Here is a 24,365-nt window from a genome sequence, read left to right on the forward strand (position 1 = left end):
GAAGTGTTTAGACCCGACACGAAGCACTAGGCTGTGAGTTGGGGCAGGGGGTGGGTGTGCAGGACTGGCCCGTGATAAGACTGAGTCTATTCGATTATGATCTATTTTGGAAGAAATTGACAAACACAGACGTTCTTACAGCCACTTCCCACATCTCTCCCAGTAGATATGTCCAGGCCTTCTGTCCTCTCCTGAGTGTGAACGCCTAGGAGGCAGAGGCTGTCTTGTTTGAGCATCCCTCCCCAATCACAGCACAGTACCTTGTATAGCCGAGACACTCCCGAGCATCACACGCACACGCTTACAGACACGGTTGAAGTAACCATTGCTACCTTTTCGTGAGCCACCTGTACGCTCTCTGGGCCCTTCATCACTTCCGAACTAAGGATCAGACCCCTGATCTAGATTGCTTTATGTTTCCCTTCTGTGGGCAGGACCCTGAGTCCCGACTCATGAATCCATCCTTTTGCCCCTCTTTAGATGGCCATGCTGCTGAAACTTCAAGAAGCTGCCAATTACATTGAGTCTCCAGATCGAGAAACCATCCTGGACCCCAACCTCCAGGCCACGCTTTGAGGGTCGAGCAGTCCCTGTCACCCCGGACAGCAGAATGCTGGCATCAACGACGTTCTCTCCTCCTCTCCCCTCTCTTCTTCAGAGCACTGGCTCTCCGGCCCACGAGAACAGGAGGGGGAGGAGGAGGTGAAGAAAGAGGGCAGGTTCTTGGTGCTGCACCTTGAGAACTTGCTAGTAAGGACTGGTGGGGTAGAGTTTGGAAACTTGTGTCCCCTAGATACATTTACTGGCCTCCTCTCATGACTTTGGGGAAAAGATGATTCTGGGTCTTTTTCCTTGATTTCGTGTCTCAATTAAAAACTCCTAGGCTTTCTGGGGAGGGGTTCAGAAGACATCAGAAAAACCTGCAGCAGTTCCTAACTGATTCTCATGAGCAGCTCTGGGAGAGAGAGCCCGGTGTGGGGAAGTCTGAGGGAGGCAGACGCTCCCCAGAATTTCTCGCAGACCCTTCCGAGTTCCGTGACCACTGCCAATAACTCTTCCCCCAGAGATCTGGCTGGAGCTCAGAAAAAGAAGCATGTGGTTTAAAAAATGTTTAAATCAATCTGTAAAAGTATTTAAAAAAAAGAAAGAAAGAAAGAAAGGAAACGACGCTGGAGAGAGAGGAAGCAGTTGCCAAGGTAGAGAGCGTGCTGCCCATCCCTGGATGACGTAGGGGACGATGACAAGATGGCTGCCTATCTCGGAAGTCACCAAACCACAACAACAGCATTCCGGCCTTCAGAGAAAGACTGCTAGCTCTGTCTTATACCCTCTAATTTAACATGCATGAGAGTCAATAAACCCTACTTTTTTTATTTTTTATTTTCGCTTTTTGTTTTGTTTTTTTTCCCCTCCCATGTGTCTATTTATTTTCCTTTTCTTTCTTTTTTTTTTTTTTTTTCCATTTTCTCTCATGTCCACAAAATGCTTGGGTTGCTTTTCCTAGGGCTAGTTTGGCTTTTCCAAGTGGGTTTTCTTCAGAGAATCTGATGCCATCTAATTGGGACTAGTGAGATGCCTGCCACGTCACTATTTTTGGCATCCTTGGGACTTACAGGAGACCAAAGCATTGGCTCAGACAGAAGTAGTAGGAGAAGAACCTTGACTTCCCTTTGGAGAAAGCACACGTTCTGCCTGGGAGCTCAGCGGCCAGCCTCTGGTCTGAGAGTTTGTCACCCCATGCTGATAGAAGATCTACTCTGAGCTCCACACTGGATGGGAGGAAAACCAGGGAACTGGGAATATTCCTTTGTCTTGGGGCCTGTTGGGCCCCTCACTGCACTATTCTGATAGTGGCCGCTCTGCTCAACTGAATCCAAAATCCATAGCTGGCCTTTACTATTTGTTCTTGACAAGTAAATTCTCACTGATAGGAGACTGGACATCCGTATGAAATACTCCCAATCAGAATATAAGGTTCAAGGAGTTTGATTTGGTGGCAAAGATCTGCCTTCTAAAGGGATCCACCTTCAATAGGAGTTACCCAAAGGCCTGGCAGTCTACATGCCTTCACTCAGCAAACACTTACTGAGTACTTACTGTCTGCCAGTCACCAGGTTTAAAAAAACAAGGCAAGACTTGAGCCGTGGTGTTCACAGTCCAGTTGGAAATCTTAACCTCCATTAAGTGCACATCCCCTGCTTATGTAGACCCTCAGGATCTTCTAAGAAATGTAGCCAAAGCCCAAGGTGCCAGCTAGAAAGAAGCCTTTGATCAGATGTCTCATACATGAGGGGCGGAAGATCTGGGATCCCTGAAGAGGGACCCTGAAGGACTATGGAACCTTGCTTATCTCAAGTGGACAAGTCCTGTTCCTGCCACTTCTGGAAGCCCCTGTGGGATGAGATCCAGGCTGACCTGCCTGGTGAGGATGAAGTTTCAGGGCTCTGCAGATCAAAGACATGCGATGAGCCTGGGTCCAAGTGTGTGTTCTTCAGATTTCTATGTAGCACAAGACCTTATCAGAATCTACAGGCATACTCATCCGGACTGTTCTGTCCCACCCAACCAACGAGTCCATGCATCTGACTCTTCCTATCAGAATCTTTCCATTGAGGTCCGATAGATGGTTCAGGCTGCTCCCCAAGAAAGCTTCTGCATTCATCTGGTAGCTCCCAGGGGTGACAGGGTCCTCTGTGCTGGAGACTGTTACTGCTTTTGCTGCTAAGTCCATGAGCTGTGAAGATCCCCAACCAGCTCAGCTGTAAAATATGCAATTCTGTGGTGGGAAGAGGCTGTTCATTCAAGGATGGTGCTGATATCACTGCCTTAAGGTCTCTGCTGTGCAGAATGAGGAGGCCCCAGAGCTGGGTGTTCTAACTTGGAAGGAAGGGAAGACCGGATGGGCCTTCTTTGGACCGAGGCCTCTTCTGAACCCTGTCCTTAGCTCCAGTCCCATGGCAAGGCTCAGACTTCTAATGCCATCTTGATCAGGTGGTTGAGCCCTTAACTCTCTACTTTCTGGTGCTGCCCAGCCAGTGCCTTCTATCATGGATATTACTGGCTACTTGAGAAAAAGGAAAGGGGAGAACCCCTTCCTCCATTCCAACTGCCTCAGACCTCCAAAGGGATTCTTGGCTCCCTGATAACCATGGATACCACCGTGAATTTTACTTGGATCCTCAGCAGGTTGATTTTGGAGGCCTCTCACGTTACGAATTTTACTCTCTATTTCTGGGACCCACCACCCTCTACTCTGAGTTGACTGCTGCATTTAGCCCAGGTCTCTAGTTGCTTTCCTCCAAAAAGTGTATTCCCATCTAATGAGGTGGCACTGCAGCCTCAGCTTTCCCTCTGGAGCCTGGGACCCTGTTTACAGTTGCACACTTGGGCCCCTCATTGTGGGGATCTGTCGTCTCACCAAGGAATCATGCTTATGTGGCAACTGCAAAAGGTTGAGCCTCCTCATGGTGCTATAACCCCTTGGGGTGCTCATCCAGACTTCTCTGAAGCAGAAAACCTGAGCTCCCCCTTACTGCCCTAGAATTCATGGCAAGAGCGAATCCACAGCATTCTCTCCTACCTACGCACCTGCTTCTTAGTTGAGACTACTGGGATCCCTCCGAAAATGAAAACTGGGTCCCACAGCTAACTTCTCAGCCCCCAGGCACCTTCAGAAGAACCCAGCCTATGTAGGACTCGGATGTGTCTCTCCCTCTCCTCTCCAGACCCGCCACTCCATTCCTCACCAAAGTGGGCTAGCAGATGACATGGTTCAATACCCAACATCAGCTTCTGGGGAGAGCCATGACTCCGGAAGCAGTTCCTCCGTAGACTCCCTCTCATTTCTGGATGAAGATGACCAACATATTTTGTCCAGTGTATGTGTTTCTCGATCCCTGCCCAGGCATTAAAAATAAAATACTAGGTAATTGGAGGCTAATACGGGACCTGATGTCTGTGTGTGTCTTTCCTACTCCCTCTCCCTCTCAAGAGCACTTTGCTGTTGCCGTTTCCTAACTTCTGAGGCTTCAGAATATTTTTTAAAAATCTATGCTTTGTGGCAGCTCCACGGTGCTTCTCTCTGTCTTTGTGTGACTCCTTATACCAACGTCTTTTTCATGTAGTCTGACCATTGGGAAGCTAGAGGCTAACAGGGAAGAAAGATGTGCCATCCATGGACAGACCCTACAATGAAGTCCTTATTGATTGGCATGCTACATTTTGGTCTTGAATTACCAGCCTTCTAACTAATCCCTTCATACTCCTTAAGGATTTCAGAAGAAATAGGGATTTTTTTTTTTCATTTCATTTCTGGCTTTTTGGTTTTCCTGGTTTGCAAGACTCCCAATGGACCTCCTCTCACCATGTCTCCGCTCCTATCTCCCTGACACGAGGGCCACACTATTCAGAGGGACACTCCCTTCCAGTCTCAGAGGAAACTAGTTCCTGTAGTATTCCAAAAGAGTAGGAAGACAGGAGCCTGCTCTTTCTCACAAACACCACATCATCACCTGAGAGGACAGCCATATACAGAAACCCAGCTTATAGGTGAAATTTGCCAGATTGAGTGCAACTTGGTCCTACAAGCCAGCATCAGGAGACCTACTGGAGATTCTAAGGATTCTTTATTGCAGGGTGTTTAGGAAAGGAAGCTGTTCTTGTCCTAATCACAGGTTTAATACAGGGTTTAAGTGTTAAAGTAATCCAGATCACCAAACGTAACGCCTCATCATACTTTTTTTTTCTTCTTCTTGGGGCTTAGCTAAGCTGACACTAATAAGCAGACTATAAGTCACCTCCACTGATGGGATGAAATGTGTATTTCCAGAGGGTTTACTGATGGATATACTAATATAATACTGGTATACTCTTCTGATGACGAGGAACTACTAGCAAGTTCTGGCTACTAGTGGTTCTTGGCTTCACTAAAGAGGCCATAAGTAATAAAATGGTCTTAGGGACACTGTGTTCCCAAAAGGCCAATGCCTGAAGATACTGCCCTTTATACTTGAATCAGCTTTATCTATTCATGAGTCCTCAACCAACCTGATCAGGGATATATGGGGCCACCAACTTGGCTCTCCCCACAGCTGAGGATCCATGTGTGTGTGGGTGTGCGCTCAGCCTAGCCCTGGAGGCAAGCGCTGCCAGCCAGAGACCCTGGGAAACAGAAGTAAACTAGAAGATGAGGACCCCGATAGAAATTTGGAGGCTGCATAGAGACCATTACAGTTGCAAATTAAACCTATGTATACTGGGTCCTCCCAGTTGGATGTTTTGGCTATTTTTCTGAAGGATTATGCCATGGTGAATTTTCTGTTGACAAGAGTGGTCATGAAAGTAAATGGAGCCTTGGTTCCTTGATTGAACTCTTCCATTTCTTGAAATACTGGTTTTCAACTTATGTTTCCAGACCAGCAGTAGCAGCAGCAACATCTGGGAACTTGTTAAAAATGAAATTCTCAGGCCCCATCTCAGACCTACTGAATCAGAAACTAGGGAGAGGGCCCAGCCATTTGTGTTTTAACAAACCGTCTTGGAAATTCTGATGCACGCTACAGTGTGAAATTAACTTTTTTAAAGGGAAAGGCAAGTAGCAGAGTCCCCACACTGAGGAGCTTTAGGACCAAAAAATAAGAAGGTCCTAGGTTATAATTCAGGCTTTTGCATTAATTTCAAAGTGACCTTTCCTGTGTTTCCTTATGTTTCTGTCTTTCCTTTTATTTAACGCAGAAAGAAAAGGTACGTGTGCCTTCGGGCAGATGTTAGGGGGAATGCTGGCATCTCTTCTAGTTGAACACAGTCTTCAGAGAAAAATCTCCTGGCTCTGAAATTTTTACCTGGGAAACTAATGGGCTGTAGCAGAAGAAAGCAGTTGGAGGTCTCTTCCAGACTGCTCTTCTGCTGGATTATATCTACTCCGAGCCTTTTTCTGATTATATAATAGGATGAGAAAAGTCAGAAAAGCTCGTTTGTATTTCCATGGCAACTTGTGCTCTTAGCAACATCCCCTCTCCTTTAGTTGAGTTCTAAAGGGCACTGCTGGGTCCGAGAAACCTGGCTAGAACCTCCTTCCCCAAGGCAGCGGGGGGCTCCAGAACCCCCAGGAAGACCCCATCTCCATGCTCTGCTTGGCTCACGGGAGGGACTGAAGCACAATGAAGATGCAAGACAGGGGCAACTAAATCTTTCGGCTCATCCTTTCCTTTCCCCATGCCAAGCCTAGGGTACAGAATTACTCAGCCACAGTGATCAAATAAAATCCTTAAAAAAAAAAAATCTGAGAGGAGCTTCTTACTTTTCCAGATTCACAGATTCTAGCTGATGGGGCCGTGGGGTAGAGGAGGCTGTTGACAACTGTATTTGTTTCAAGTTCGTCAGTTTTCCCTGAGAGGGAGCTTACGGGTACAGGACAAAGTAATGTGCTAATACTAGGCCTCTTGAAATCTAGGACCAAGCATCTGGGGAGGAACTAAGCTGGAGGAAGGCAAGTGTAAAACAGATTGCACTAAAATCACCCTTTTGGTCCCCCCAAAGGCCGATGGCGGGCCTTTGGTCATCTCCTGTGGGATCTCCCTGCTTCCCTGCCGTTCCTTGGAGACTGAAGATGTTAGATGATAAGCCAAGAGCTCCCGTATCCCAGCCAGTGTCTGGGCTACTGCTCTGCAGGAACCTCCCACTTAATGGCTTTTGTTACTGTTGTTTTTTGTGTTGTGTTTTTTTTTTTAACAGAACAATCTTTTTTTAAAAAGAATTCCAACCCCTACCAGATTCCTTTCCTTCCCTCCCCCCACCCACCCCCATCCTGTTTTAGACAGCACTGTGTATGTGATGGAGTCTGTGATTCTCAAATGCATGGCAATCCTCAGGTGGAAAGTGGGCAGGAGTTTTTGCACCAGGTTTTGGGTGTTGTTTTTTTTTTTTTTTATTTATTGGACATAAAGCCCCAAACCAGGATATGTGTGTGTCTGTGTGTTTATGTTTTTTCTCATTTGACCCTCCCCTCTTTCAATCTACCCCCTTTTATATCTAATGTAGAGAAAGCAAATTTGAATCTGGAAAGCAAACCGTTGTATATAGTTGCGGTAACAATCATGAAGAGAGCTGAGCTGTCCCCTCGGTAATTTGTTTTAAGTAACAAATTGGTTGAAAATTAAATCCATGCCAGGCCAGCTGAAGAGGCCTTCCTCCATCATTGCCAGAGGCCCCTCTCCTCTGGGCCCTCTGTTCCATCAGGCATGTCTCCTCCCAGCAAGATTCATCTGTTTGATTCCATTTGCGTTTCAATAAAGTTATCTCCTGTATTGTCCACTGGTTCTCTCTAGTTCCTCTCTGTCTGGTTTCTGTCTCCATTTATCTTGTGGCCCATTCCTTGATCTGCAAGGTGAGACTGCTTGTGGTCATTGCCTAACCAAGACGTAAACCTCATCTGCCTGGAAATGTCTGATCCTCAAATCCTAAGCAGAAGCTCTAGAACCTTTTGGCTGGGGAAAGTGGGGGTTTGGGGGGATTCCTACTTGCACGCTGTGGACATAGCCTCCTTCACCAGCCCAAAATTTGGGGTTCTTGAGTCCTCCATCCACTGCCACAATGCTTGAAAACTTCTACCACCCTCTGGACTTTCCTGTTCTCTTCCAGGGGTAAAAGTGAATTAATCCAGGAAAAAAGAAGCTGCTCTAATGGAACAAGGAAAGAAGGAAAAGAAGTCCTACTATTCCCTACTGTGGAATTCCAAGGTCCAACAAGCAATCTTTTTCCTATAAAATTGTGGTAACACAACCCACCTGTCCTCAAACATGGGAAATGACAAATGTGTTTAGAGCTGTCCTCAAATCAAGGAATCCATCTTTAGGAAGAATACTCAGATGAACTGACAACCCCAGATCACTATCAATTTATCTGTCATAGTCTTAAACTAGGCTAGGAACTGCCATCTGGTTTCCTGTCACTCGGGAATGAGAGTCAGAGTTCCTAGAAACCATTTTAAGGCACTCGACCTTAACAGCTTGCTAAAAATTACCTGTTCTCCTCCTCTAGAGCCTCCCACTCCAACAACATGCCATTCTATCCCTCTGCCACTACATGCTTGCCAACCTGCCCTGCATTTTTTAAAATTCGAAACGGATTGTTTTATTTACATTCTGCCTTGCATTTTTACCCCTCTGGATAATTCACTTGCTCCAGTATTTAGCATTATCTTCAGCCATTTCCTACGACCAGCCCTAGGATATCCATATTAAACTACTCACGTTCCTTCACTCCTTAAACGTCCAGACACAATTTCTCAGGGGGAAAAAATTTATATGTTCCCAACGAATAGGATTCATTCTCAAATAGTCATTCAAGTACTTACTCTGGAGGAAATACCCTTCCCCTCGCAGGTGCCCTCTCCTGGCCAGATACTCCACAATTTTGAAGTTGGGCTCAACGAGGCTGGAAAACCAAGGGACTGGGTCTTTTGCAGGTGACCACTCCCCACTGCCCAGTCCACTTCAGTTTCTTTTCCCTTACCTTTGAATTCTTGAGGCTGAGATGAAGAAGCTCACTTGAGCCAACGGTTTTTTTCAGTGTTTGGGGTGGGGGGAAAGACTGGTTTAAAATAGCAATTTCTGACCCAGACCTCTCTCCTTAAAGCGCTCTACACCCATTTCACCTCCTCTCTCCTAACAAAGTATCTTATACCTGAAAGATCCATGAATTTAAAGTCCTATGCTATGGCGTTTGTTCCAAGTGAGTTTGCTAACTTGCTGTTCCACTTTAGAAAAAGCCCCCTAACCTCAGTTTTCACATACATGCGAAGTGATTCTTGCGGGAAAAAGTGCAGCTTCCGTCCATACAACAGGAGGCGCTGTCTCTGGAGGCTTAGACCAATTCCCCGCCCCCTTCTGGCTCCCGCCCTGCTCCGGTGCGCAGGCGCGGCATCGCGGATTGGCCGCGCGCGGGAGCCGTCATTTAGTGGCGGGTCCCGGCCGCGGGGCTGGCGGGCTGAAGGGAAGAAAGATGGCGGCAGCGGCAGCGGGTGGTGCGGCCTCCGGGCTGCCGGGTCCAGTGGCACAAGGATTGAAGGAGGCGTTGGTGGATACGCTCACCGGGATCCTGTCCCCAGTGCAGGAGGTGCGAGCGGCTGCCGAGGAACAGATTAAGGTGCTCGAGGTGACAGAGGGTGAGTGAGGCGGGACCGTCACGAGGATGGGTCGGACCTGGGCCGGCCGTACGATCCGCTGGCCGCAGCTTCGGACCGGCCGGGGGCAAGGGGAGCCTGAGCCAATGGAGATCTGGGCGCCGAGGCCCAGCAGACAGAAGTGGGGTAGGAAGCGAGAGGACGATGTCCCCCGTGGCTGCGAAAGTCCGGGAGAGGGGAGGCGCGCCTGGAGGAGAGGGTCGGGGGAGGTGGAGCCTCGAAGGGGAGGGGGAGGGTGGAGACTAGAAAAGCTAGATGGAGCCTGGGATCTGCAGAGGACCGAGATGGAGCTAGACCTGCTGCTGTTGGAGGAAGTCGCGCGGTCTGGGAAACATTTTTGAGTTTAGACCAGGGTCATTTGCTGTCCTCTTCGCCAGCTCGGTTGTACTGGGAAAAGAGTAAAGGGAGTTATTAGAAGTGGTGAGAGGGCAGAGCCTTGAGAACGCGGCTGTCAAAGCTTAGTACATATCAAACAAGTTTCTGTCTCTGAGTTATAAGCCTAGCTGTCGTTTTACCTCTTAATGTTTTTCCAGAAATCAAAATCAGTGCATATGCAGATGATTCACCTTCTTGATCGTACTCCCCGTTAATTTTCAAAATAATTTACACTTACTAAATGTTCCTGTGTTCATTTCTATTTGAAGGAACTGATCCTTTGTCTTTGACTCTTTGTCCCCGTACTCCTGTTATATGCTTTAAAGTGATGGAGAAAAAATAAACTATTGGTTTGAGATTGTCTGTCAATTTCCTGCTGAGTGGGCCTTTCACCAGGCCTAGTGTAGCCACTTTACAAAGAACAATTTGATCCTAAAACAGGAGGAGGGAAAATCCTCTTGGTCTTTATGTAAGAAATATATTTGGCCTGTCAGGGCTTCACTGGAAGAACTGCAAATCTTTAGAATTTCTCCCAGCTCAGCCACCTCTTAGAGACCTCTTCTGAGATATGGGAAATTGTCCATGGACTAAGCAGTCACACTCAAAACCTTGAGTTTGCTCTCCTACAAGGGTTAGGATTTTTATTGAAAAAGAACTTCAGACACATCCCGCTTTAATCTTGTATTCTCTTACAATATGAGATCGCTATTGAAAGTGAACTTCCTTCTGTTGAAAATACATTGAGATTTGGGATATAATAGGTTAAGGACCATTTTGAAGGCCTAATTTTAATTGTCATTGTTCTGTAAAATGTCAGACCCTACAATAGGAGCAACCACTGGTTAGGAGAAAGCTTTGAGAGCCATGCATAGATTGATTGCAGCTATTATAGTCTCCTAGATTAAAATTTTTTATTCACATTGTCTCTGCCTCCCTTGGATATGAAGGAGGAAGCAAAGAGTGACAAAGCAAAGGAACCTCATCACATTCAAGTTACTACTTGAATAAAGTTGAGGGTCCGATGCCTTCCCTGAATGATGCTCAATGTTCCTGGTGCCCAGATATATCTGGCACCTTCCAACAAAAGGTGAACCTTGGTGCATGTTTTAACTGTCCAATAACAGTGCCACTTGGGCTCTGATCCTTCTCTAGCCAATGCCATGGTCTCATCTAGGCATAGTCTATTATTGTATAAACTTCTTGAGATCTTTTTGAAATTCTGGTCTCTCATTTTCTTCATCTTTTGGGGTCTTGAAATCTAAAATTAAACAGAAGTGCAGAATTTTGCGTTTGATTTAAGGCCACAGACAGGAATAGACTGAAACACACACACACCTTAACTTACTGGTAATGTGCTATCAGGCATGCTGTGCTACATGAAAAGGCTATAATACAGTGACCTGATACTGATGGTCTAGTACTAAGGCATATGACTCACAGGGTTAGGATGTGATGTACAGGGTTGGGCTAGGTCTCTGGAGTTGATTGCAGTGCTTTGGACCCTTTGGAGGCTATTTGCGTTTTTAAATAATCCAATTCCTTATGTTTATTTAAAAATGAAAAAATTCACCCCTTTACAGTAACCTCTTTTAGATGGAGGGTGATGGTCCATTCCTCACTTCTCTCCTTTCCTCTTCTATGGTCTTTGCCAAGTTATTTTTTGCCATTGGGTCCAGAGTATCTCCTGTCTTATGTTCTGAGTCTCAAATTGTTCCTTAACATGATCACTAGTTTCTTTTCCACTAGCCATTGCCTTCCTTTACACGAAAATATAGCACCTGGCTTCTCAGCCAGGGTTTAGCCAACTATCTGTCCTGATGAAACTGGTAGGACACTGCTCTTCCTATCGTATTAGAACACCCTGCAGGCCAAAGTAGGAACCATTCTTGTAAATCAATGAACAAATCATTTTCCATTCCTTTGGAGTTGCTTCACAGTTTAATTTTATCCTAGTGGAAGAACCTTGCTTTCTGGTCCTAGGAAACACACTTCCTTAAAACTTGAAGTTAATGAGAAATCCGAGAGTTGGTGTTTATTATTGTATTCTGGTAATCTTTTGATCTTTTTGGTTCCTGGGGCCTAATGTCAGATGACAACCAAATCTGGTTGTTTCTAGTCCCTCTGTCCCCTCAAATAACTACACTGTCTTTGTGAACTATTTATTATTGCCTCACATGGAAGACTGGTCCCAGTTGATCTATAAGATTAACCAGTCTGCTCCTTTTGACGAACAAGGGTACCACCTTCCTTGGTTGCCAGGTCCTAGTCCTGGAGCTTAAGTGGAAGAATTTCTAATTTTGAGGGAAAGGACACAGATCATTTGTTAAGCCTCTGTTAAATGGACAGGCAAGAGAGATTGACATGTTTTGACCAGATTCTTGGGAAGATGAGATTTTAAGAAGCATTTATCCTAGAAAATTGAGATTGCTGGAGCCCAGAGTACATTCTGGTCATTTAGTCTGCCAACTGATATTTTCTAAGAAACAATTAGTTATCATGTTTTCCAGAATGGGAGCCTATTCTCTTAAGTCTAAGCCAAGGAAGTGTATATATGTGAGAGATCCATCTCTGATACTGGGTTGATTTCAAAAGGATCAAGATAATATCAGCATGGTGTGTGGAATGATTTTCTTGAGTTCCTGTGCTTTCCATCTTCCCCAGTCACTTGGAATCTGAGGGAAACCCAACAAACCTTTCTGAATAGAAACTCTATTTAACAGTGGTTCATTAGAGAAGGAGATGGTGCCACAAACCACCTTCTTCAGACACACTCCCATCCGGAATTGAGAAGCATATTACTTGAAAGTTTGGAAGTGCCTCTGCTATTACAGTATTCTAGCAGATAAATGGTACCCTTTCTTTTTTTCTTAGGAAGATAGAGATTTTGAGTTTGATCAGCAGAGTTTGCAGGAATTGAGTTCTGCCTCGACAGAGTAAAAATAAAATTCTTTTGATCTGTTAGAGCATTCTCTACTTCTTATTTTATTTAATAGGCAGGGTCATATCAAGCATTTTATAAACATAATAATTAAAAAAGATCAGAAGGGCTGTGAACTGCCAGAGATCTCTCACATCAAAGTCTAATGTTGTCTACTGAGCTTCTCTTTTTTGTCTAACTTATAAGATCATGACTTTTGAGGATATCAGCTCTTTATTTTTCGTGTATTTATGCTTTACTTTTTTATATCTTAGAATAAAGGTTTTCCTTCTGTCTCTACTTTCCCCGAAGAGCAGCATCACCCAAGTGGTAGAATGAGTTGTTTTCATTCCTAAGCTTTAATTCTCCAGGCCAGCATAACAGACTTTCTTACGTAACCAAATTTAGACCCTAGGTCATTTTCTTCTCTTAGTTATTTCTTTCAGTCTATTGGAAGTGAAGACATTTTCCCCCACCATTTGGCTTTGACTTAGTCTTTTCTGTCTTGCTGCCAGCAGATACATCACATAAAATACTTTTTTCCATCACCATTATATTGAACTGGGGAGGGGGGGAAGTATCTCTCCCTCACTTTTCCTGGCATTCAGATGCTGCCCAGATATCTGTGTTGATTCCCCCATCTTAGATGCCTAGAGAGATGTTCCTGCTAGCTGGAAGTTTGCTTTCTGGTTCTCATGGGCACTTTTCTGGCTCTCTTACAGTATAGCGTAAGCACTGTCACCTGCGAAGGGAGCCCCTCAAGGATCCAGACGCACTCCTGGGCATGTGGCGGGCACTGAGCCGAGCGGAAGGCGGCCACGCTCGGAAAAAGGCCAGTGTGGAGTTTTCTTTTTCCTTTCAGCTGTGGTTTTGTGGTGCTTACCAACCCCCATGAGAAAAGGGGGGCTCCTCCAGAGCTTTACTCAGAACTACCTCCTTTCCCAACCAAACCCTGTTCACAGTTCTTCCTAGTAGTAGCTTCCGTATCAAAGCACTACCAATTCTCATGTCTCTTTAGTAGACCCTTAAGACCAATAGCATATGTTTCTTAACTTATCCTTTATCCTCCATGCTCTCCTTTGGATCTTCCCTTCTAAGCCAAGTTTTAGACGTATAATATTTTTGCCTAGTGGGGTGAAAGGGGAGGAAGGATAATGAGAGAGCAGAGCAAAAGTCTAAAAAGTGAGAGAATGAGTTAAGGGAGGAGGGCAAGTGCTTTCTTAGAAAGGATGTCAGAGGCTACCATTTGGGGCTGGATAAAAAGTACTCAAGAATCTACAGTCAGGGTGAAAACCCAGATTGACAGAATGGCTCTATCTTACTTCACCTTGGGAAAAGGAACTAGAGAAAATAAATCTAACGAAAATGGCGTTAGAAAGCGAACCTCATACAACCCATTTCAGTGGTCCCCCTTCGGCTTAATTGACTGTAGATTGAATCTTAGTTTAATCTGAATTGTCCTTTTCAAGCAAGACAAAATAAAACAGCTATGTACGTCTGTGTCTCTTGTACTTTTCTGCTTTAATCATTCCAAAGCAAGTTATTCAGCTGTTCTTTCTAATGCTTTCTAAAGAAATTATGTTAAAGACACGAATCATCAAAACTGGAAATCCCCCGATACACACAAATATAAGTAAAAGTACCTTTTCTTTACAGATATACTTAGTTGCATTTCTTCAAAAAATATATCGTCTCTGTTAAGTAAGTATCTGTAAATAGGATTTTTACTACTTAGCAGAAATCAGCACTGGATTGGAGCAGCCATGTTGATGGTTTAAAACAAGTCAGAGAACTTGAGGATATTTTTTCTGGCTTTTCCTTCTGTGCATTAGTTTTAAAGCACAGAGTTCACCCATCACCATACCACCACTATCACTCCTTGTGAACAATTCTTCATATTGCTTTTAAATAAACTAAAGTTTTATGGTATGAAACTCTTTTCTGGTAATACCCCCGTATTTCTAATGGGTATGTAGTCTTGGCAGAGTAAATTGGATTAAATAAATAATAATTGAATTTTCCCTCATATCCTCTTACAAGCTAATGCAAGTGAGTTCTTGGTCTTTGAAATTTTGGGATTTCCAAACCAGAGCTGATCATGTGGCCACTGATTTTGAAACTGTGGGAGCCTGAAAGAAAATCTGTTCTTTATCCAGTCTGTTTTTAAAATTTGTCTTTAGTTAATGGTGATTATATTATTTGAAGATTTTCTTTCCCATTAATGCTTTTGAGCAGAGAATCATATTACTTGAACTTTCAAGTCTCTTCTTTCCTATGTGGAGGAAATAAACTTTCAGAGTAATCTATCTTATAATGCTTGTTGTAGGTACAGATCCCCTAGTTGACTCAGGTTTCTTGGTCCCACATGGATCTTAATCTCCTGATAGCCTCTTGCTCTCACCATCCCTTGCAGTCTCAGCAGTATATGAAGAAAAGTGATTAGTGGAAATTGGGGTGTGATCTTTGATGATCTCAATAATAGACAAGATTAGTTTAAAGCTTGTGTTAGAGTGGAGAGCTCCCAGCTATTGTTATCATTACCAAAGTACTACCTTCTTCTGACACTGGTATGAAAAAAAATGTATTCACACTAAGCTTTTCTTTTAAAAAGAGTAGACTTGATGTTCTCAGGTTGATGAGAAAGGACCTCCTGAATGTGGCAGGACCTGTGTGTAGAGTTTGCCTGATCTTCGTGCTGTAACGATTCTTCTAATTGGTGCCAGTGTTTACTGATGGAAAGTGGGTGGTTCGTTTTCTCTTCTGTGAGCCTTAGTATTACCCTACAACTGTAGCAGTATCTGTGCTTTTATTGGAAAGGTGATTATTCAGATTTGTTTAAGCTTTGTAGCCTTGCCTCAAGTTTCAAACCTTCTCAAAAACTCTGATTTTTATACCTCAGTATCTTTTTCACAACGTATGATTAAAAATTTTGTTCATCTTGATCCCACTTTAGTTTGTCCCTGTAATAATGATACATAAATTGTGCTCTTGCCAGGAACTTAAAACCCATATCACAGTGGTCCATGCAAAAAATGAAATAAATATTTTAAAAGAAAATAATGTATGGCCCATGTAATTTATGAATGTGTATGAAAGATATTACATAAGTGTCATAGAATTGGTTACTGTATCCAAGGAAGCTAAACTTGGGTGGACAATGACTTCTAAACAGACTTGGGACTGTAAAGTTAACATCCACCATCACACTAAGTATCTGAAGTCAAAGGAAGTGGGGGTGTGGGTACCTTTACAACTGCACTTTCTCCTTTAATTGAATTTCACACATGCATTTTGGAGAGCTTTTTTCCATTAAACTTGAACATTGGTTGGTATCCAGGAGGTCTTCCAGAATTATATCTGACTCATAAGTGTTTTAGTCCATTCTGAAAGTTGATTTCCATATCTTTGGGTTGTAGATACCTACTATTTTTTTCTTTTATAAATAGGTTTCACAGACTTACAGAGTCTGGGCTAGCCAAATTAATCCTAAAAATTAGAATGGATTTCAGTATTTTTAGAAGTAATTCTACAGGTTTGAAGTGTTTGTTTGTGATTTAATCACTTAACAAATGCTTTAGAAAGAATGTGGCTTCTTTTGTGGTGCTCTTGCAAAAATTCTTCTTTCCCGGGCAAAAAGATAGGTGCCATAAGATTGTATCAAAAACTGCAGTTTAGGGGCACTGGGGTGGCTCAGTCAGTTAAGCGTCCAACTCTTGATTTCCTCTCAGTTCATGATCTCATGGGTTATGAAATCGAGCCCCATGTGGGGCTCCCTGCTCAGCAGGGAGTCTGCTTGGGATTCTATCTCTCCCTCTCCCTTTGCCCCTCTCCCTGCTCGTGCACACGCTCTCTCTCTCTAAATAAATAAATAATAAAATAAAAAATAAAAAATCTTTTTAAAAAACTGCAGCTTAAAATAAGGGTATAATAAGAATGAGTTAAGATTCTAAGGATTCAGTAAAGAGGCAGGGCATAAAGTGCAAAAATCAATAACCTTCATATAGACAAACAATAAAAGGCTAGAGGACATGGTGGTTTTTTAAAAGTCCATTTACAATAGCAACAGAAGATTAAATAGGGATAAAATTAACAGGAAATATACAAAAACCTATTGGGGGAAACTAAACATTCCTGAAAGACTTAAAAAAGTAGACTTGAACCTAACTGCTTAATGAGTATGGGTTTTATTTTAGAATGATGGAAATGTTTTGGAATTAGGTAGAGGTGGTGGTTGCACAACATTGTGAATGTACTAAATGCCACTGAATTTTTCATTTTAAAATGGTTAATTTAAAAAAACAAAAAAATAAATGGTTAACTTTATGTGAATTTTACCCCAATTGAAAAATTATCTTTCGGAGTTATGTATTAAAGTATTTGTAGAAAAATGGGAAAAAAGTAGACTTGAACAAATGGAAAGACATATGCTATCCTTGGATAGAACAACTCAACATTATAGAGGAGTACACAAGTTGATTCTAAATTTCGTAGAAAAACAAACATGAAAGAATAGCTCCAAAAACACTGAAAAGGAAAACTTCGAGGAGGGACTAGTTCTAGCAGACATTAAAACATCATATAAAGCCTCTATAATTAAAACAAACAGCATGGCACTTGTGTGTGAATACTCCCAATAAAGCTGTGGAATAGAATAGAATAGAAATAGACACAAGTACCTACAGAAATTTCGTATAGATAGAGGTGGCATCTCAAATCATTGGGGTAAAGATGGACTTTTTAATAAAGGGTACTGGGACAATGGGTAGCTATTTGGAATTAGATCAGTATCTCATACCACACAACAAAGTAAAGTCCAAATGGATTAAGAATGTAAATATTTAAAAAATGAAACCATATAAGTTCTAGAAGAAGATATGGATGAATTTTTCTTTAACCTTGGCATAAGGAAAGGCCTTCTAACTATAACACAAAATTTAGAGGCAATAAAAGATTGATAAATTTGACTACATAAAATAATGTTTTTCATTTGCATGACAAAAACCACCGTATAGAAAGTCTAAAGGTAGCTGAAAAACTGAGAGAAATTTTTCGCAACATATACACAGACAAAAGGATAATATTCTTAGAATATGAAGAACTCTTAGAAAATTGAAGCCTCTGAAAAAAAAAAAAAAACCAGGACTGTGTTTCTCTGTCTTTATCTGGGAAAGAAGAATGGAGTGGGGGTGCTGTCTAGGAGGATGGGGTTAGGAGAGAGCAACATAGACGACCCATGGCTAGGAGGGAAGGGATTGTCCTGAAAATCAAGGTGTTACGAGATGGCAGATGGGGTTGGCAAGGACCTGGCATGCAGCTGTATAGTACCTGGAGTCAGCAGCACCTACAGACGGATCCCGGACACTGCTCAAGGTTGCTGGAAGGGGGGTGTTCCTGGAAGGGGGATCAAGAGCTGAGAGGTCTCAGGAGGCAGGAACCACTTCTCAAACTGGCCTCCCCGGACTCAGGAGTGGAGATGGTGGTTCAGAACAGCCCCCTGGCCACCTCACTGGGCCTTTCTCAGGACTCTCTGGACTTTGAGCCCACAGAGAATCCTGAGCCCCTGACCCCTGCTGCCATGGGACCTCCTGCCCACCTAGGCAGGTTCCTGGCCACCTATAAGCTGGAGCAGGTGCTGGAGCAGTCCCACCAGCTCCCAACTTCCCCCGCCGTCATGTCGGAACACTACCGCTCCCTGAAGCCACTAAGTGAGCCTGAATGTGAAATGCCTCTTTTGGAGCAAGGGAACAGGAGGCCACTGAAGCAGAGATTGACCTAGAGGCAGCCATGGAAGAAGCAGAGATGGTGCAGTACCTGGGGCCTAACCTAGGCATGTGTCACAGGGCACGGTCTCCAATACCTGGAACACCTGTGCCTCGTGCTGGAGCAGATGACAAGGCTCCAGCAGCTCTACTTGTAGCTGCAGACCCAGAGGCCCTCGGGGGATCGTGAATTGGAGGGGGAAAAGGAGCCAGCCCTGGCCCCTTCACCTTCACCTTCTCGTGCCCCAGGCAATAAGGTGCACAGACTGCTCAGCCACACACAGGAGACAGCTTCACCCCTAAGGGTAGAGGTGCCTAGTGCCAACCCTCCCAAGCTGTTAGAGGCCCCAGCAGAGCTGGCTTACATCTTTCCACCTGACCCAAGTAGGATCTCTCCCACTGGAACAAGGTCAAGATCCTGCTCAACCAGATCCATTGGAGGAGCCCGAGATACCTTGAGTCCCCTGCCCCTCCTGATGGCCCTGCCCCAAGAACTGAGCCGGGGGGGGTCCCTAAAAGACCTCCATGCCAGCCCCTCTGGAATACCTTTATGCCATCATTTGTGGTTAAGAAGCAACAAGCAAAAAACCTTTCTGTGTGCTGAGGCTGGTACCGGAACATGACCCTGGGTGGAGGGGTGTTCAGTGAAGTCTTTTTCCTCGCCCTTTGCCCTGTTGCAGCTTCAGGGCACTGCCAGGAAAAGCTGCTGATACTCACCCTTGTCTCTGAGGAGAGGGCTGGATCTTTCTCCTCTGGGCAGCCTGGCAGAAGAGCCCTGGTTCCCTGAGAGGCCCCAAGGTGTGGCAGCCCCAGAAATCCCTGGGCCTAAACAGTATGAACTAACTTATCTGTAGTCCATGGAGCATGTTTGGCATGGTGACCTGTTGGGGCCTAGCATATCAGAGTTACGTATTTATGCAAAATGATACGTGTATCTCTGTGAGTCTGTCACTGTTGTGAACTGGCTGGATCCAACCATCTTCTCTGAATCGTGCACTCAGAGGGTTGGTCTTCTGGGGAAGGTAACTGGAAGGATAGAGCTGACCTTCATTCCTCAGTGGGCAGTTACTGATTTAGAGTCCTGCTTTCTTCCTCATACCTTCGTAGGCAACCCCAAAACAGAGAAGGGTATTATCTTGGGTCCTCTGCTTGGAGTTTTGCCTGTGGTGCAGAGCCCCTGAAAACCGAACCTGGAATGGAAGGGTCAGGGACACCATGGAGAACAGCAGAGTAAGCTTCAAGGTCTGTCTTCAGCTGCTTTGGTCTCTGATAGCCTCTACACATCAGAGCTGAAACCAGGGATTCGTAGTAGCTTTTAGACCTTGACAAAATCCCTTAGCTTTTCTGAGCCATAGCTTCCTGCTTAATCTCCCAAATGATACCTGCCTTACCAACCTCACAGTCTTGTTATGAAAATAAAAGAAGATTAAACTATTTAAAAAAAGAAAAAAGGAACAAAGGACGAAAAAACTCTAGTAGAAAAATAGGAGGGAGACATGGACAGACAAATCACCCCCCCCCCAAAAAAGCACTCGGTCATACAAAAAAAAGTTTAAAGTGATTAGAGAAATACACATTAAAACAACATCAAGATACCATTTCTTATCTATCAGACTGGCAAAATTTTTAAATTACAATACCACATTCTGTTGATGAGGCTGTGGAAAAATACTCTTAACATTGCTAGTGGGAATGCAAATTGGTAGAGCCCTTCTGGAGGAAAATTGGCCATACCTAACAACACTACATATGCTCTTACCCTTTTTTTTTTTTTTTTAAGATTTTTTTTATTTGTTAGGGGGAGAGAGAGTGAGCACAAGCAGGGGGTGCGGCAGGCAGAGGAAGAAGCAGGCTCCCTGCCGAGCAAGGAGCCCAGTGTGGGACTGGATCCAAGGACCATGGGATCATGACCTGAGCCAAAGGCACTGGCTTAACCAACCAAGCCACCCAGGTGTCCCTGTACTTACCTTTTGACCCAGCAGACCCACTTTTGGGCATCTGCCCTGAAGGTACGCCTTCAATATATGTGAAAATATATATTGCACAGCATTGTTTACTGTGGCATTGTTTATAAAAGCAGAATATTGGAAGCAGTCTAATTGCCTACATTATATATATATATATATATGTATGTATATATATGTGTATATATATATGATTATTTGAAAAAAAAGTACATTTATACAATGGTATACTACACAGTTATTAAAAAAAAAAAAAGGAGAAATCTCCAAACTGATTTGGAGTGAATTCCAGAATATAATGTTAATTGGAAAAAAAAACTGCGAAAAAGCCACAGTATAGAACTGTTCATGTAAACAAGAGGACATAAGAAAGTATAGATGTATCTATTCATTTATGCAAAAGATATACAAGAAAGATAAACCAGAAACTGATCAGTTACCTATGTGGAGTGAGTGGGGAAAGGGTGGAAAGAAGTTAATAGGAATGAAGAGGGAGCAACACTTCTTGGAGTATTCCTTTTTGTCTAGCTTTGACTGAGAATCGTAGTAGTACCCCCTAAAATAAATAATTAAAATCAGACAGTGGAGGGGCCCCAAAATGGAAGGAGTAACAAATAAACCTCACTGTATTGCAAATGAATAACATAACTATTATTAAGTGTTCGGAGAGCAAAGAATTAACTAAGTAACTTCAGAAAATAGTATTTTGACTGCATATTGTAAGATTAAAGTAAAAAAGAATTATATACAAAAATTGTCTTCCAGTTAATATATCTGTTTTTCACAAGAGTATGAGTTAATAGTTCTGTGATTAGTTTACATGTACACTAGGATTGAAACGAGTAAGTCAGTTTATTGTAGAAAATGAGAGCCGGGGCACCTGGGTGGTGCAGTCAGTTAAGCATCAGCCTCTTGGTTTGCAGCTCAGGTCATGATCTCGGTTGTGACCTCAGGTGGTGAGATCAAGCCCCGAGTTGGCTCCACGCTAAGCATGGAGCCTGCTTGCAGTTTCTATCTCCCTCTCCCTCCGCCCCTCCCCTCTGCGTGCACGCGCACACACACACTCTCTCAAATAAAAAAATCTTTTTAAAAAAATGAGACCCAGATTTATCAATGGTAGAGAAAAAGTTACATCAGGAAAAGAAGAAAAGTGGAATGAACTTTGAGGCATTGGATTGACATCTGAGGTGTCAGTAACGGATGGATAGATGTACAGGTGTACGTTCACATGCATACGTATACTTCCTCTTGCCGTTCTCTGAGAGGGCTTAAAAGCAGTGATACCTCAGCAGCAATGAGCACACCTAGCATCCAGATCTGGTTTTGAAATAGCATTCTCCAATAAAATAAGCACTAGGGATCCTTGGAGAAAAAGTTGATTCCAGGGCTTAGGCAGAGACAATACAAGATAAGCCTAGAGTATCTTGTTATAGCAGAAGAAAAGGCGGTGCTGTAAAAAAGGCTGGAAGTGCATGGAAGTATATAGGAGCCAAGTGAAAAGAGTGGCAATGGCCAAAATAGAACAGTTTGGGAAACTAAATAATGATAGTACTGGATTACAATTATAGAATAAAATAAATAATTGTATAAAGAAAGAAGAGACAGTTCTTCATTAGAAAAGAATTGCAATAAATAAGTAAAGAGAATAAAAGAAATATAAAAGCACCATTAGTAATCATTGCAGACAAGATCTATAGGCGGGTACTGAAATTAGTGCATCAGAGTTTAAAAAGAAACAGGATATTAGCATAATTTCAAAGTATCTCTCCCAAGATTTTTATCAATCACAAAGGGAAAAACAGAACCTGTACAGTGAAGAAACCCAGTAGGCCCCACGTTACCAAGTGATCATGATTAACATTTCCAGTAATTTTTCAACATTATGTATTCCCTGATAGGATATACTGAGGACACAGCGTCACTTCTCTGATACTTTTGCCAAAAATGAATAGCCTCAATATAATGGTGAGGAAACTAGGGTCAAATGCACATTGAGACACATCCTACAAAGTAACTGATCATTATTCATCAGAAGTGTTCTGGTCATAAAACACAAGGAAAGAATGAGAGCATGTCATGCATTGGAGGAAACTGAAGAGACATGACAACCAAGTACATTGTGGGATCTTGGATTGGATCCTGAAACAAAAGGGACAGTAAGGGGGAAAAACTGGTGAAATTCTAATCAAGTCTGCAGTTTATAGTATTATACCCATGTTAGTTTCTTGGTTTTGATCCTTGAACCACAGTTGTGTAAGTTGTTAATATCAGAGGAATATGGGTAAAGGATATCCATGAACTCTGTGTACTATGTGCTATTTGTCACCTTTTCTTTGAGTCTAGGAAATAAATAAAATAAAACATTTAAAAAAAATATAGACATAGATCCTGGGGTGTCTGGGTAGCTCAGTCCCTTAAGCTTCCAACTCTTGATTTTGGCTCAGGTCATCCTCTTGGGGTCATGAGATCGAGCCCCACATTGGGCTCCGCATTGACAGGGAGCCTGCTAAAGATTCTCTTCCTCTCTTCTGCACCTCCACCTCTCCCTCCCTCCCTCTCCAAAAAAAAATATATATATATATATATAGAGAGAGAGAGAGAGACATAGATTATTTTCAGTGGCTTTTAACTTGTTTACTTGGATAAGCCTTGAACATGAAACACTGCATGGGTGACTTTTTCTTGGTATTAAGCTTTTCTATTTGTATAAATATCCTTTGGATAGCTAGCTATTCCAGTGGAATCCAATTGTGATAGTTAGAATTTACCATGGAAGGTAACTTTAGGGACACCTGGGTGGCTCAGTCGGTGAAATGTCTGCCTTCGGGGGCGCCTGGGTAGCTCAGTTGGTGAAGCATCTGCCTTTGGCTCAGGTCATGATCCCAGGGTCCTGGGATTGATCCCCACATCGGGCTCCCTGCTCAGTGGGAAGCCTGCTTCTTCGTTTCCCACTCCCCCTGCTTGTGTTCCCTCCCCCTCTGTGTCTCTGTCAAATAAATAAAATCTTTAAAAAAAAAAAAAAAGTCTGCCTTCGGCTCAGGCTGTGATCCCAGGGTCCTGGCATTGAGTCCAGTGTTGGGCTCCTTGCTCAGCAGGGAGCCTGCTTCTCCCTCTGCCTACCACTCCCCCTGCTTCTGCTCGCTCTCTCTCTCTGACAAATAAATAAAATGTTTACAAAAATTTTAAATTAAATTAAAAAAAGAAGAAAGTAACTTTAGTTATAGAGATAGGAAATCCGAACAATGTACTCATGAGCAGTAAACATAATAATAGCACAATAAGTGATTTTTTGCAATATACTCATGGTGGACAATAAAAATAATAGCACAGTATATGATTTTATTTTAGTTACAGAATTTTTATTTTTCTTATGGAAAGAACTTTTAAAATGTATTCTCTTCGCAACTTTCAAATATACAATACAGTATTATTAACTATAGCTGACATGTTGCCATTACTTCCCCATGACTGACTTTCTGTATAACTGGAAGTTTGTACTTTTTGACTCCATCCATTTTGGCCGTCTCCTCCCCACCCACCCCCTTNACCACCGTCTTCTCTGGCAACCACACACACACACCCCATTTTCTTTATCCATTCATTAGTCAGTGGACATTCAGTTTGTTTCCATATCTTGGCTATTGTAAATAATGCTGCGATGGACATGGGGGTACATATATCTTTTTGAGTTAGTGTTTTTGTTTCTTTGGATAAATACCCAGAAGTGAAAATGCTGGATCATGTGGTAGTTCTATTTTTAATTTTGGGGGGAACCTCCATAGTGGCTGTACCAATTTACATTCCCACCAACTGCACCAAGGGTTCCTTTTTCACCAACACTTGTTATTTCTTGTCTTTTTGATAATATAATAGTATCCTAACAGATGTGAGGTGATATTTCATTGCGGTTTTGATTTGCATTTCCCTGATAATTAATGATGTTGAGCAACTTTTCATGTACCTGTGGGCCATCTGTATGTCTTTGGAAAAAAATGTGTATTCAGATCCTCCACTCAGGTTTTAATTGTATTGTTCTTTTGCTTTGGGGCTGTATATGTACTTTATATACTGGATATTAACCCCTATCAGACATTTGATTTGCAAATATTTTCTCCCATTCAGTAGGTTGCCTTTTCATTTTGTTGATTTCCTTTGCTGTGTATCAGCTT

General features: G+C 43.0%; 2 protein-coding genes and 1 pseudogene across 10 annotated transcripts in view; all 3 read left to right on the forward strand.

Moving 5' to 3' along the window:
• Nucleotides 1–7,309, forward strand: part of NAV1 (neuron navigator 1) — a 263,223-nt gene extending 255,914 nt beyond the window's left edge. For all 8 annotated transcript variants that reach the window (XM_034667023.1, XM_034667024.1, XM_034667027.1 and 5 more), the window contains one exon: nt 481–7,309. In XM_034667023.1, coding sequence (XP_034522914.1) covers nt 481–576 — 96 coding nt within the window. In that variant the 3' untranslated portion in view covers nt 577–7,309. The remainder of the gene's footprint in view (nt 1–480) is intronic.
• Nucleotides 7,310–8,941: 1,632 nt separating this feature from the next.
• The window catches only part of IPO9 (importin 9), a 55,483-nt gene continuing 40,059 nt past the window's right edge, over nt 8,942–24,365 (forward strand). For both annotated transcript variants that reach the window (XM_002914599.4, XM_034667029.1), the window contains exon 1: nt 8,942–9,163. In XM_002914599.4, the coding sequence (XP_002914645.1) occupies nt 9,001–9,163 (163 nt within the window). In that variant the 5' untranslated portion in view covers nt 8,942–9,000. The remainder of the gene's footprint in view (nt 9,164–24,365) is intronic.
• LOC105235515 lies at nt 16,300–20,050 on the forward strand (annotated as a pseudogene).

This window comes from Ailuropoda melanoleuca, chromosome 8 (assembly GCF_002007445.2).
Source record: "Ailuropoda melanoleuca isolate Jingjing chromosome 8, ASM200744v2, whole genome shotgun sequence".
NCBI lineage: Eukaryota > Metazoa > Chordata > Mammalia > Carnivora > Ursidae > Ailuropoda > Ailuropoda melanoleuca.